Source organism: Dermacentor andersoni, chromosome 4 (assembly GCF_023375885.2).
Source record: "Dermacentor andersoni chromosome 4, qqDerAnde1_hic_scaffold, whole genome shotgun sequence".
Taxonomy (NCBI): Eukaryota; Metazoa; Arthropoda; class Arachnida; order Ixodida; family Ixodidae; genus Dermacentor; species Dermacentor andersoni.
The window spans coordinates 133,219,695-133,234,239 of NC_092817.1; the positions used below are offsets into that span (position 1 = coordinate 133,219,695).

A 14,545-nucleotide genomic window follows, 5' to 3' on the forward strand; every position below is an offset into this window, starting at 1 on the left:
TTTTTGATGGTTCCGGCTGCTCTGCCTTTCTACCTGCATAGAGGAAGCTCTCAGTGCCATGGTGATAATTATGTTGCTTCGTTGATTTAATTGGCAGTCCTTTGGGGAGGTTTGAGTTTCTCAGATCGAGTCAGATTATTCGTATCCGGACAACGATATAGTGCCGTCGTATTTGCTTCCTAGGCCTGGCCGATAGAGGGATAAGAACATTTCTGGAGCCGGGGACATAGGATGATTATCTATTATATCTCATTTATTCTTACTTTGCGTCCCTCCACGTTGTAATGTTACGCGAAATAACTCCACTGTCAGTTTTAGTGAACATTTCAATTTCTAAAGGATATGAGTGGGAAATTATATTTTGTCACAACTTGTGTAAGCCTGTCAGTGGATCCTAATTTTAAACATAGATAGAAAAGATTGCCTTTTTTATGTAACAGGAAAGCACAGCTTAACACTTCGCGTATTCAGTTGCTTTCGTATTGACGCGGGGAGACATGTTGAGCGGCACCAAACACGAAATTATTATTGCGCAATAGCTGTGAATTGCTTTCTTTCTGGACTGAATTGACGTCAGGCACGCGAAGGATGAATGACTAACACAAGCAACACTCTTCCAGTATACTTCAGTCACACAAATAAATATTGGATTCGCTGCGGGGCTCTAAATTAGCCTTTCAGTCTCTCAAATATAGACTTCAGGTATTCAATAACCTAAAATTTACGCCTGTTGGAAGTTGTATGATCATCATCATCATCATCAGCCTGATTACGACCACTGCAGGGCAAAGGCCTCTCCCATACTTCTCCAACTACCCCGGTCATGTACTAATTGTGGCCATGTTGACCCTCCAAACTTCCTAATCTCATCTGCCCACCTAACTTTCTGTCGCCCCCTGCTACGCTTCCCTTCCCTCGGAATCCAGTCCGTAACCCTTAATGACCATCGGTTATCTTCCCTCCTCATTACATGTCCTGCCCATGCCCATTTCTTTTTCTTGATTTCAACTAAGATGTCATTAACGTGCGTTTGTTCCCGCACCCAATCTGCTCTTTTCTTATCCCTTAACGTTACACCTATCATTTTTCTTTCCATAGCTCGTTGCGTCGTCCTCAATTTAAGTAGAACCCTTTTCGTAAGCCTCCAGGTTTCTGCCCCGTACGTGAGTACTGGTAAGACACAGCTGTTATACACTTTTCTCTTGAGGGATAATGGCAACCTGCTGTTCATGATCTGCGAATGCCTGCCAAACGCACCCCAGCCCATTCTTATTCTTCTGATTATTTCACTCTCATGATCTGGATCAGCAGTCACTACACTCTAAAAACTAGGAAGGGTATCGCAGGAGTGAAGCTGCCGGTTCACTCTTCAAAGCGTCGTTTTACTCTCGCAAAATGTCGAGGAGAGTGAAATGCATTGTTCACTCTGTCACCAAGGAGAGAGTGAAATGTGCTTTTCACTCTCCCCTTCAGAGAGAGAGAGTGAAAAGACTCTTGCGACAATAGAAAAGAGAGACTCTTGCGGCAATAGAAAACAAAACGTAGCGTAATCTTCTGCTTCAACTGTAGGTGGCTGGCCCCGAACATGGCAATGTATCATTCGTGCACGCTGAGCAAAGAACACATCGTTTTGCTTCTAAGAGAACAGGCCGCCGCAGTTCAAAGGAACGCGTAGCGAGCGCTCTACTTTTTCACTCGGAGTGGCTCCACCGCGCGCGCGCGCGCTCAAGATCGCGGAACAACACAGCACTGGAGAAAGTAGATCCATCCAGCGAGCAAAGGCCAGCCGAGGGAGATCGTGTGGCAGCCATCTCGCGTCGCCACGAAAACACGACAGTCGTTCGTCATGCCTTGGATATAACAACAAATCCTCCACGGTAAGTGAATTCTAACTTAGGTGCACATTCTCCGTATATGTCATGCTATCGCCAGGAAGTTGTCGCTGCGCTTAGCCGACGCGATTGACAAAGGGCTAGGCGTACGCGCTGTCTCTTGATGTCAATCGAAAAAGCCAGTCGTCGCGATAACTGCATGTGATTTTATCACTTTGCCGTTGTCAGTAAGAGCTTTAAAAATCGCAAACGCTGCCAGAACTATGGTATGTTCAATAAGACGCCAGGCGAGAGGACGCATAAAATGGTTAGTTCACCAGCCCGTGATTCCGAGCCTATGCGGAGCGTGATTAGCGTGCGTTTTGCGTGTTTGAATTTATTCAGTTTGGCAGTCTACTATGTACGGAACGCTGTTGAACTAAGGAATCACATAACAGAAGCCGTCATTTTGCTGGCAGCATGCTTTTTTTTTATAAATAAACCGCGCGCTTGACGGTGTCTCGCGCAGGGGGAATCTGCGACCACTGAAGTTACGTGCAGCACCAGTGCTAGTTAGAAACTTTGCCGCAGGCATTCAGCTGCATGCTGCAAGAGGTCAGTTGGGCGCGTTATCTTGAACTTACTGAAAACGCATGAGGAATCCATGTTTTATGATGAAAAAAGTATAAACCCAATATAAGCGATCTTGCGCGCGGCAGCTACAAGCGACGCGACGGAGATGGCTGTCGCGTTCGCTCGTCGCCTACAAGTCGTACTCCGTGCGAGCGACGATTTTGAGCGACGCCTCCCCGGTGTTGCCGGCATGAGGGCTGCAGTCACGCGTGACGCGTGCTTTAGTAATTTACGTTGATGTATTTTACTATAAAAAGTAGCATAAAATATTTCCGGAGGTCTTGCAGTACGTTCTTATCCTTGCACGTATAAAAATTGAATCATTTGCTTGTTCCGCGCGACAATCGGTAGTATTTGAGCGATGTATGTACATCCAGTTCCGGCTTCGCGCTATTGGCTAGTCGCTCATAGCACTTCTGGGCGACGAGCGACGATTTCTAGATTTCCAGAACCGAGCCATCTGTCCAAGCGACGGCCCGTTTTGTCGCTCGTCGCCGTTGCGCACTAAATCGCTCTCACAGTGTTTATCCCTAAGACTGAACTGTTTTTGCTCATGTTGAAATGGTGTGATTATAGGTCTGGTTTTGTCTCCTGTTGCGGTTTTCGTGCACGGTGCGAAACTGAAAGGATGCTTATGTCTACGAACTCGGTGAATTGTCGAGCAGCTAGTTACGCATCGGCATCGAATATAACGGCTGCTGTGTGGAATTACAATTGCAGGGGCGCTTTGCATACGCTTATTGTTTTGGACATGCCTGTGCATTTGCTAATATGAGTTGGCGTGTCAGAGTTATGTCATATGAACAGCTAAATCAGCCTTCCTCTGGGTGTTACAAGCGTAATGTGTGCATTTTGCTATAGCATGGCAGATTATGATGTGTTTATCGCTTGAATATTTTTAGTAGAGAAATAAAATATCAAAATAAAATGTTGCTTTAATTCCGTGTTACCATTCTGTCGTACACAGAACAATAGGATGGTGTAATATACTAATAACTGCGGTTTAACTGCAACCTTTACATGCCTAGAAGAATCTAAAATGCTAGATTTCAAACTGCAGCAGTAGTCGGGTCTGTCAAAAATGAACTCCACTGCGCACCTCATGCATGAAAATAAGTTCATGCCTTTTAGTAAGCTTAGATGCAGGCCGCAGTGAACTTGTTAGTATTGAAATGTGGGTAAGCTTGCCATAACAAGCCTTGTTGCCCTTTTTTATAGGCACATCCATATATCCATTGAGCTGAAGGACAATATTTTCATCCCTACTGAGCATCATGTTTGCAGCTATAATCCTCAAATTATGGCTTCAGCAGTGGCACAACCAGGCATGGTGCGGGGGGGTGGGGGGGCACACTGGGCACGTGCTTAAGATGTGTCACAAGTGGTGTTTGCGATACACCAGACTCATGACAGACCTATGACGTCTGCAAATGACCAATATTCTATTCATTAGCAGGAGTATTCTAATATTCATGAAAAACAAGGATGAACTGTGGTTTGTTTTTTTGCTTAAATCTAAAAATTGAAGTTAGTTTAGCAGTTGACTGTTGCAGTCATTTGGATGTTTTGCATGCATTTCACTAGGAAAACTAAGAGCTAAGACTTTTTTATTGCCATTGCCTTGACTGTCTTGATGTTGTTTTGCACCATGTCCTTGTGTTGACTTTTGCATACGATATTTTTCAGGCACCCGCTTTATATAACGCAAGAAGGCAGCTGCAAGGACACGAGGATGTGAAAGAGCCAGTGCAGCGCGACTTCACGTAGTGTAGAGGAGCCAATGCCAAAAAATCAAAATACATTGGCATGTTATTTGGACAAGAAAACTAGTATGTGGGTATATTGGGTGTACCATTTGACCAAATGCCAACAAAATCAAGATACAGTATGTTACACGAAGATGAAAATTCTCACGTGCTCCAGGCAGTCATCTTAACATGGTATATTTATGTAATGTCTCTGATTGGAAAGTCAAATCAAGTATGCTCACTGGAGACAAACACATAGCAGCAAGTGTCATTGAAAAGTTAAAAATGTGTTTTAAGAAAGCTGATTAGTTCTGAGAAGTGACTGCTTTTTGTCTTGCCTCTCAACACATATATCCATGTGATAAAAAAATAGTGGTACAATGAAATTGCATATTTGCTTAGCGACATGATACATACTTGCAATGAGCACGGTGCCTGTGTTTACTATAGAAAGCAACAGCCCATGCTTGGTTAGGTTAGGCCCACTACAACATGCAGGCATGGGTGATTGGCGCTTTTTTTATTTCTGTATCGTGAGGTTTATTGACGTGCGTATAGGTGCAGTGGCACGCAGTATGGCTAGTACAAAAAAGGGGGGGGGGGGGCAGATATATGTAGCTCACTGTACACGATACAGGGCAAAGGAAATCCGTGTTCAGCAACTATGTTAAATGCCATGTACGTAAATTTTACAACGCTACTCGTTCGAAGCGCGCACAGGTGCATATTGAAAAGTTTCCAGGGTAGATAATTTAGTTCGTAATTTACACTAATTTTGCTCTAACCACGAGACATAATAATTTGAATATACTGCACGGAAAAACCTAGAGCGAATTAAATTGTCAGCTTCGTGTGTATACATATAGTCTTCCCTATGCATTAGGTTTTTTGCGTAATGCATTAACAGTTGACAGCCTATCTTATGATGTGTACTCTGTTTACATTACAGTTGTTTATTAGTTTACTCGTTTGTTTTGCGACTGATGAAATGCCGGCATATATATATTTTCAACATTTGACATAACCCTGTATGTTTTGCAGGGACAACCCAGGACGTGCATTTCTCAGCACCCAGTCAACTGCGAAAAGTGACTCAAACACAGGCCACCAGTAAGTGGACATCAGTTGCAATTTCACATTATGCAGTTGGCAGCTGCCTTGTACGGAGGCTTTTTTTTTTAATGAGATGGTGATGTCGTTCTAATGTACATTTTGACCACAAAGGTGCGATCATGTCTCACAGAGGCATATATGGTTGCTATTCTCTGCGAGGGACGTGTTCTCGTGTTCATGAAGCATTTGTGTTTGGCAGTATTGTCGCCCAATGAGTCGGATATAAACACTAACTCGCCACTGCCGGCAAGTAGTTGCGAGAAGCGCATTATGACGCTGTAAAGTTATTTCATTAATTCGAAGGAAAGTTTTGCAGCAGGAAAAAAGGTTGCTATTCCAGGTAAACATGTCTTTTTCTCACAGGTTATTTAGCCAAACTGTGGATGCATGAAATTCGTGACTTATGAATAGATTTTAATTTGTTCTTTAGTAATGCTTCTAAAAGAGACTAGAAATAGCATGTGACTACCTCTGCAATCAGCAGACCATACATTTACAGTCATAAGTGGCAGTTCCATGCAGTCTCACACTTTATATAACCTTTCCTTTCAGCACCATTGGAACTGGTGGCTGCGTTTTCAGAAGGAGAAGTGCACTTGACACTGTATATGTATGTGTGAATTCGGTTTTCTTTGTATGTGTCGGCTCACTGACAAACAGTGCAAAAATCTGTTGTACCACGAGCCTGACGACGCCTTCTGCTGCTAGAAATGCGGCACTTCGTATTTTATAGTACTGCATGACATTTAAATCAAAGCTACCACATAAAATGATCAAGGAAACTAACCGCTGTTATAGCTGTTTTCCTCAAAGAACGCTTGTCCTTTATGGGCTGTGTTAATCTGAGCTCTCCACCGATGTTTCAGTAATATTATCCCTTAGTGAGTGAGAGATTGGGGGCAATTAATCGTGTTAGTGTTTAAGTGGTGTCCTAATTATGTGCATTTGTTCCAACAAAGTTGTCTAGATTACTTTATTGTGTAGTGTAAAGCTTATGAAACCATCAGCAACTACTGAGTTGCTAACACGCATATGGATTTGTCACTATACAGGTGGAACTCTGCTGTACCACTGCAGTGCTGCGGAAATTGCCTTCACCAGCGGCTTTGCAACAGCTGTTTCGCAGCATGTCGGTATGTGTTAATTTATAATTATGTTGGGATGGGCTAGTATTATGGACCACTGCTACTCTGTATTGTGACAGATCCATATGATAAGGGATGTAATGGGCACAGCGAAAACCTTTGAATTTTTTACTATGGTACATAAACAGGCTCTCCTTTTCGTCACAGGAGCAGGAGAGAAGGGCATGCAGGCACTCCTGAATGTACATATATTTCAAAACGTGAGAGAGACATATACACACACACACACACACACACAATTAAACTAAAGGCAGGGACGTTCCATCTTTCATCTTGAATTGAATTGTGCAGCGCAAAAATACAACACAGACCACAGAGAAGCACACATGTTAACAGGTTTGATACACACGTTAGTTCAACAGATTTGATACTTCAAGTGTGCTATTTTACACAAGGGGGAAGGGAAAGGGGAGAAAATCTGAAAAAAAAGTGGAGTGGAAAAAAAGGAATCGTGCCAAAAAGCATGAGAAGAATCGCGCAGCCAGGATCACCAGCAGGACATCTAAAAAGCACTCTGATAAAATTACATACAGGACAACCTTACGTATAGTTTGTTTCAATCAACTCAGATCACATGCAGCCATTACTGCAATCAAGTTGTTTCCTTATGTCATATGAGGGAATGATGTGGGCCCAAAAAACTGTTTAGAGCTGAAGGATTATGTTCCATTCTAGCCTCATTGCCTGCTTTTTTATCATATTGTTATCAGCTGCTTATGTTAGGGACAAAAAGTAAGAGTACGAACTGTTTCCCGATTCGCCATTCCACGCGTCTTTGTGACTATATGTACATGCAGATGATCCATAGCTGAAAAATATTCAGTACAGTAGAATCTCATTACAAGATGCACTTGGTTGTAAGAGACATCTGAAAATGGTTTGGTTGGTTTTCCGATGTTTGCCACGTTAACAATACTGTATACAAGAGACACCTTTGTTACTAAGGATGACTTTTTAAGTATTCACTACTTCGAAGGGACACAACCCACACACATTCACTTTGTGCACCTTGTGTGCTCCGAAGGGCGTAAAGATCACGCAATCCTTACACAAGTCAATCGCGCATGTCTCTTTTAGCATGAACCAGAAAAGGAGGGCAACGAGGACAGTGCAGGGCAGAAAGTGTCGGCAGTTGAAGCTGACGAGCGTCTAAGAGCACCTCAAAGGTACTGCGAGCAACAAGGCTTGCAAAGTGAAGTGTTTAAATTCCAGAAGTTGGGAAGGAAGCTAACACAATCTACAGTCACTAAAAAGCTGTGAATGTCTTCTTTAAAGGGCCCCTAAACCACCGAGGTTGAAATTTAGTTGCGGTGTTGCAGTTCTACACAATAAGGCAATGAACAGGTAGCCACAATAATTTTTCGAAACGGTGCAGTAATAGTGGAGCTACGTGTGTTTGATTATCGAAAAGTAGTCCCCACTCATTTTACTCTTTCATCTGGTACACGCCATATGGACAGTATCGTCTTTTCCTTGCCTAGTACACCTCCAAATGTTACGGGACAGGCCAACACCAACGAGCTCTGTTGCTGCCGCGCTGGCCCGTCGTCCTGCGAGGGATGGCGCTAATACAACGGAACTGTATGGTGACTCGCGTTGAGGAGCCTCATAGGGAGACCCTTCTGTTGGCGTTTCTCTTCTTTGCCCCCCATTGGCTGCCCACAATGGCATCGCGCGCAACGCGACGAGGAAGAAGGAGTGTGTGTATTTGCTTGCAGGCCTTGTCAGCAGTCGTACACTTTCGTTCGACCAATCGACAGCACCGGAAACTGGTGACATGATCAGAGACAGCCTGGTGACGTCAGGACAAACGGGGGGGTGCAGGATAGGTCCAGAGAGGCGCACGGGGTCATTTTCTTCATATTGTGGTGCTCCGGCAGTGCTACGCACTCTGGCATTTGGCTTCGTCGATCGTGACGGCATTCCGATTTCGATACGCGTGTTTACTTAAAATGTTCAAAAAATGTCGAGAAGTGGTTTAGGAGCCCTTTAAGCCACCCTGAGCATTTATTCCTTCAGATATATCAAAACATACTTTAGTGATGATGCATAATAAAGTGATCTAGTCTGGCTCCTCAGTGTCTCAAAATGTTTGGTTTCGAGAGACATGTTTCCCGTGCCTCTTGAATATCTTCTGATGAGGCTTTACTGTAATATACACAAACAATTGTGTAACTCCTCCTGCAAGTATTATTCATTAAGCCCGGTCACTTATGTGCAAAGTTTGTGGTTAAGTCTTGATGTCCGTACTTTTTAGAGCTATGTTTATTCATTCATGCTGTTCTTATTGGTTCTTCTATGCAGGAGACAATGCCTACGAAATTATTGGCCCTGATCATGAGAGCCCTCAAGGGGCAAACAACATCTGTGTTGCAGAAGTGAGCCCGGTACCACTTGGAAGTTACCATGACAGATGACACGGCAGCAATAGATACAGAGACTGCCACGTCTACTGCAGCTGCAACAGTGTACGAGGCAAGCAGCAGCGCGTCAGCAGCAGTGTCAGAAGGAACCACACCAGGCCTGGTAGAGCAACATGTGTGCTATCACTGACTTTTTTTGTAGTGGATACAACTCATTTGCTCAACATACAAAAGCTTTTCACCACGACTGTGAGCCAGTGTTATTGTGCAGCAAGTGCAAGACTAAGTTAAGTGTTATAGCACAGTACAAGCATCACTTTAACATATGAAAACATATTACAGTTGTTGCCTCCCCAGCCAGCCCACATAGCCACAACAATGTTGAACACATGGTGGGACACACATCTTCTCCATTAGAAGATAGTAGAGACTGTCAGTGTTGTTGTTAGATTAACTGGTCTTTGTAGGCAACTAGGACAACACAGGTGTCATAAGATTGTTGTTGATGTTGTTGTTGAAGAGGTAAAAAAGAAGTTTGATGCAGCTGAAGTGCCAACTGATATTGAGCAAATCAAAAGCAGCCACCTGAGAAAGCAACACTATCAAAATTTGGGTATCTATGTGCCGCCAACTCTGGTAAGAATGGCATAGGACAGAAGTGTGATGAAAATCACACAGACACTGCTGTTGCATCACTGGCCACAGTGAGCAGCGACTTGTAGGGCAAGAGAGTCAACTGAAACTAACATTATGATATAGTGTCATGCTCCCATGTGACCACTTTTCAAGTTATTTTGCAAGATACAGCTCAACCTCCAGAAACAAGACTGCAAGTTGTCTGTAAAAAAGCTTTCACAAAAAATTATTCATAACACCATTAACATAGCAGTATCTTTTTTTTGTGTCGGTTCGAGGTTCCCGGCTGTCCATTAATGCAAAAATTGAAAAAAAGAACATGTGTTGTACTTACACCTTTTTAACAAGTACGAGGGGGACAGAACTTTTCTAGTCATGCATCTTCATCATACTATCAAGTTTTTAAATGCCTTTTATAATTATTATTACCAGTTATATCTGAGTGCATTGTATGCATGTAGCAGGTGTAAAATCAGGTCAGTTGGATCAGATGCCTTATCTGCAAGCGAGCCCTATATTCAAGAAATTTGAATTAAAATAGTTACGTTAGAGACGCAGTCTTTCAGCACTTTATTGCCTGTGGTTTAAGCATTGCTCAATACTTTTGTGGGTAGCAATTTCAACCGGCACAGCACTGCGCTTTGCCACAGTCACATTTGTCTTCAAAGCGGTGTTTACCATTTGTGTTGATCTGTTTGTGTATGCATAGAGCAAGTTTTTAATTTATATTTTTCTGCATTCTTGTGCTTGCACTAAGCTTGTATAAGGCAGTTACAAAATGTGCGGCACTATAACGAACTGTTCTGTTGAGCTTACACTTGCAAATAATCGTGTTCAGATGGCCGCACTTCTATGCGGGTGCACCGCTAGCTTTGTGTATGTTCTCATGTTTGTATAAAGCTTATATAAGCTAGTTAGAAAATGTATGTCACTAAGCATTGTGATATTCTTTAAAGAACTGCTTGGTTGGTTTTACACTTGTGAATTAGTATTGAGGCGGTGGTATTCCCATGTATGCCCACTGCTAGCTTTCTGTGTCCTCACGTGTTTGTATTAAGTTTCTACAAGGGAGTTACAGCATGTACGTCACTAAGCGCTGTGATATTTTTTAAAGAACTGCTTTGTTGGTTTTACACCTGTGAGTAATAGTACTCGTGTGGCACTAGTCATGTGTAGGTACACAGGGACCATTTGTATACATTATGCTCATGTAAAGCAGTTACAAAGTGTATGTCACTAATTACTGTGATATTTGTTGAATTGCTGTGATGGTTTTACACATGTGAATAATAGTGGTCAGGACACAGTACTTGCGGTGTATAGTTGAATTTATACACTGCCAAGACATGGGCTGTATACGTACCAAAAGAAATGTATGTCATTATATTGTTGTGATTATTACTGTTTGGATTTTATTAAACTGTAATAAAGTTGTTTCTTGTATCTATTGAGGTATGGCAATTTGTCATGCAACCAAACTGAGGACCTGCACTTGTGCATACAAATAAACAGCTAATTTAAGAGCATACTGCTCATATTCTGCTAAACCAGTTTAACAAATCTTCTACTACAATGCTGGAAAAATGACAGAGCTGACTCGAATGCACAGAAAAAGTTCTGCACTGGCTGAAGGACTGCCCCGCACTGGAGTTCATAATGTTGCGTTTATTGGAGTAGAACAGAAAGTGCACTTTTATTAAAAATGCGACAGTCAGTGCAGAAACATAAGGCAGACGAGCGGATGTGGCACATTTTTTTCAGGGGCTCCATGCCTACTACTGCATTTCTAGTCTTCCTGTGCTCTGTGTATAAGCCCCTGTTCAGCCAAGGTTTTTACTCCATGACAGTTGTTCTACTGGGTTCGTAGCAATATTGAAGAAAAAAATTAAATGGTTTTCAAGGACTTTCGAGGCCCCGACACAGTAACTTCAAGGACCTCGTGCAATGTGTGTAGTAGTTTGGACAGGCAATAACTTGTTCAAGAACACCGTTAACTTTAATGCAAACAAAAGAAAACAAAACAAATCGCATTTCAGTGATTTCAAGCATTTGAAAGTCTACTAATTTGCCTTTCACTGCCCACCACTAAACGCACACAAGGAAGCATTTCAAGAAAGCGCTCAAAGTTTTTCTGCAATAGCACAATTAACTACTTGGACCTGCAACATTTGCAGTTTTTGAATACTGTTTGGTTTGACAGTGTATGTGATGTCATCTGTTGCCTCAGCTTTTTTCACCATCAAATAAGCAATAGTCATTTCTAATTTCTTTTTATTGTGTCTGTCGCTCTCAATTTACTCTTCACGGCTTCTCTTCGAATGCCTCAACTGTTGAGCTTCCTGCTTCTGCTCCTCCAAGCACATTTGTCGCCGGTTCCATGTGCATAAAACTGGTATCTGCAGCTCCTTTGTAATTTCAACTTTAAGGATGTCGCTTTCCTTCTATTACCTCCAGAGACAATTTTCTGTGACATGCGAAAGAGTGTCACAGAAGGGAAAAAAAGCGCTTGGCAATGTCTGCTAAGTCTAGCCAAGTGTACAAGTTTAAGGACTTTCCAGTACTTCTAAAAATTCAAGGGTTTTCAATGCCTTGAAAATGGCATTTTAGAAATAAAAGATTTTCAAGGATCGCTACAAACCCTGGATTCTAGCACCTAAATAATTTTACAAGCTTATTTTGGCATGGAGTTAGGAAATTCATGCTTTCTAGCTAACGCTGCACTATCTCTGTGCAGTGAAGCCACGAGAGCGCAACTATTTTGGAGTAAGGAAAAATACTGAAAGCTTTTAATACCACTCTTATTTTTTTCTATGGAGCTTCGTATTGCCTAGTTAAGTTTACGAATGTGCCTGGTTTTGGCGGGCGTTTTTTCGACATTTTCTGGAAGAAGCAGATGTCTAGCCCCCGTATTCAGAAATGTATCTTAATACAAAGCTCATGCTTGACTTGATATAAACGACGCCTGGTGCGAACGTCCCCCAAGACGCTCACTGCCTTTCTTTTGGTGCGTTCACGACTTGCGTCGTTTAGATCAAGTCAAGCATGGGCTTCAAGTTATGATGCATTTCTGCATATGGGGGTAAGCGTGCACAATTCCGGGCAACGCACTGTGCCATTGACACTGAGAGAAAACGGGGAAAACAGAGTTAACCACTTATGCTCCTAAACTTTCGCGTACCTGTGGTGTGCGTGTATCGTGGAAGAAGAAACAGCGCAAACACAAGGACGAAAAAAAGCATCAACCACACCAGCGCTTCGTGGTGTGGCATGTTTTTGCGTCGTCCTTCTGTTGCGCTGTTTCTTCTAAAATGCTCAACCAATTAGCCGGCAAGTCCATCCTGTGCATATATAAATTGAACACACGCATGAGTGTAGATGGTCTTCGAAGCTTTTAAAACGAGCACTGCCACAGGATACGAGCAGTGGACGCGTAACAAGTGGACACATTAGTCATTTAAACATGCGTGCCAATGCATTTGACGCGGCTATCGGCATAAGCAGTCTCCAAATGCTGGAATGCATGCGCTTCAAAACGCTAACGATCCGCTGCTAATGCAGGACAACAGCTCACAGCGGACTGAACCAAACTCTAAACTAATGCACTTGAAAAGAACGCCTACACGGCAGCGTGAGGCACGTCGAAATGCCTGGTACTGGCGTCGCAGTTGCTCACCAGTATACGCGCGAATTAAATTCACATACGTGGATGGTTGGCGCAATACTTTGTATCCGCGTATTTTGGAGAACATGTACTGGAGAAGCACTCGATCATGAGCTGAACGGCACATTTGTTATTTTCCTGCGGTGACGACAAGCCGTGAATAGTTCTCACGTTGTCGTCTACGTTGTCTTCCTTCGTTAGTCGTAGCAAGGAATGGAAATGATGCAAACGCACACGTATTCCAGTACACAACAGCACAGCACACTGCAGAGAAACCCCACCCACCACAGCCGATTTATCAAATACGTTTGGTATATATATAAGCTCTAAGAGAACACGACTGGGCGTGGCGGCGCTGTGGTGTAATGGTTATGATGTGTGTTTTGAATTGTACAAATGCGACTGTACGCGGGTTCGAATTCACATGATGTATAGTGCATTGTGATTCTTGATAAGTATGTGATTACCTTGCAAATTGTATTCTAATTAGATTGTGTGACTCCTGATTGTGAAATTTGCGAAGATATTTGCAGATTAAGTGTTATAAATCCCTTTTTTTTTCTCCTTAGTGGCGTTCGTGACGCATACGCATCGGCCGCTTCAGAGCAGTCACGCCTCACGGTAGGCAGCAAATAGCCAGGAAAAAATGACTTTAAAATCCTGCATAACTTTGCTCACGCCTATTCTGAAGGCCGCTTGGAATCGGGCCAGTGTCTCTGAGGAGCCGCCTAGGGAACAGTATATCAGCGGCCCTAATTTGATCTGATTTCCTGCCTGCATGCGTGATCAGGACTTGGCTAAGAGGGTATTGGGAAGAGTACTAGCACTCTGTTCTGAAGGAGTACAAGCACTCTGTTTGGGGGAGTAGAAGTACTCGGTCTGGCGGTGTACTATTAACCCTGCGGGGAGAGTATTAGCATTCTGCGGAAGAGTACTAGCACTCCCTGTGGGAAGAGTATTATCACTCTGCGGAAGAGTACTAGCAATCCCTTGCGGTGGAGTAACAAAACTCTGTCAGGAGGAGTTGACCTACTCTCTCTCAAAGAGGGTCGATCTACTCTCGAAAAGAGAGTGAAATATGGGACAAGCAGCTACTCCCTCAAAGAGAGTGCCCGGCACTCCCTTAGTTTTTAGAGTGTACCTGTCCTAAGTAGATGTATTCTCTTACCACTTCCAGTGCCTCGCTACCTATCGTAAACTGCTGTTCCCTTCCGAGACTGTTAAACATTACTTTAGTTTTCTGCAGATTCATTTTTAGTCCCACCCTTCTGCTCTGCCTCTCCAGATCAGAGAGCATGCATTGCAGTTGGTCCCCTGAGTTACTAAGCAAGGCAATATCATCAGCGAAGCGCAAGTTACTAAGGTATTCTCCATTTACTCTTATCCCCAATTCTTCCCAATCCAGGTCTCTGAATACCTCCTGTAAGCACGCTGT

General features: G+C 43.1%; 1 protein-coding gene across 4 annotated transcripts; it reads left to right on the forward strand.

Moving 5' to 3' along the window:
• The first annotated feature begins 1,324 nt into the window (after positions 1-1,324).
• Positions 1,325-10,894, forward strand: LOC126537795 (uncharacterized). 4 transcript variants are annotated; one of them, XR_011893919.1, is made up of 5 exons: positions 1,325-1,877; positions 4,131-4,277; positions 5,234-5,302; positions 5,858-6,438; positions 8,755-10,894. XR_011893919.1 is itself a non-coding variant. In XM_072287928.1 (5 exons), the coding sequence occupies exons 2-5, from the start codon at positions 4,225-4,227 to the stop codon at positions 8,865-8,867; spliced, it is 312 nt and encodes a 103-aa protein (XP_072144029.1). In that variant the 5' UTR covers positions 1,339-1,877; positions 4,131-4,224; the 3' UTR covers positions 8,868-10,894. The 4 variants fall into 4 exon arrangements, 2 of the variants coding, with proteins under 2 accessions (XP_072144029.1, XP_072144030.1); XR_008613843.2 differs by having other exon boundaries at positions 4,131-4,273; XM_072287928.1 differs by having other exon boundaries at positions 1,339-1,877; positions 4,131-4,273; positions 6,358-6,438.
• The last annotated feature ends 3,651 nt before the right edge of the window (positions 10,895-14,545 follow it).

Bases quoted from the DNA above. Each gene is read 5' to 3' on its own strand.
- LOC126537795 (XM_072287928.1), top strand. From the start codon at position 4,225: ATGCCAAAAAATCAAAATACATTGGCATGTTATTTGGACAAGAAAACT. The intron at 4,274-5,233 runs GTATGTGGGTAT...TATGTTTTGCAG, and splicing joins TTATTTGGACAAGAAAACTA to GGACAACCCAGGACGTGCAT. The intron at 5,303-6,357 runs GTAAGTGGACAT...GTCACTATACAG, and splicing joins GACTCAAACACAGGCCACCA to GTGGAACTCTGCTGTACCAC.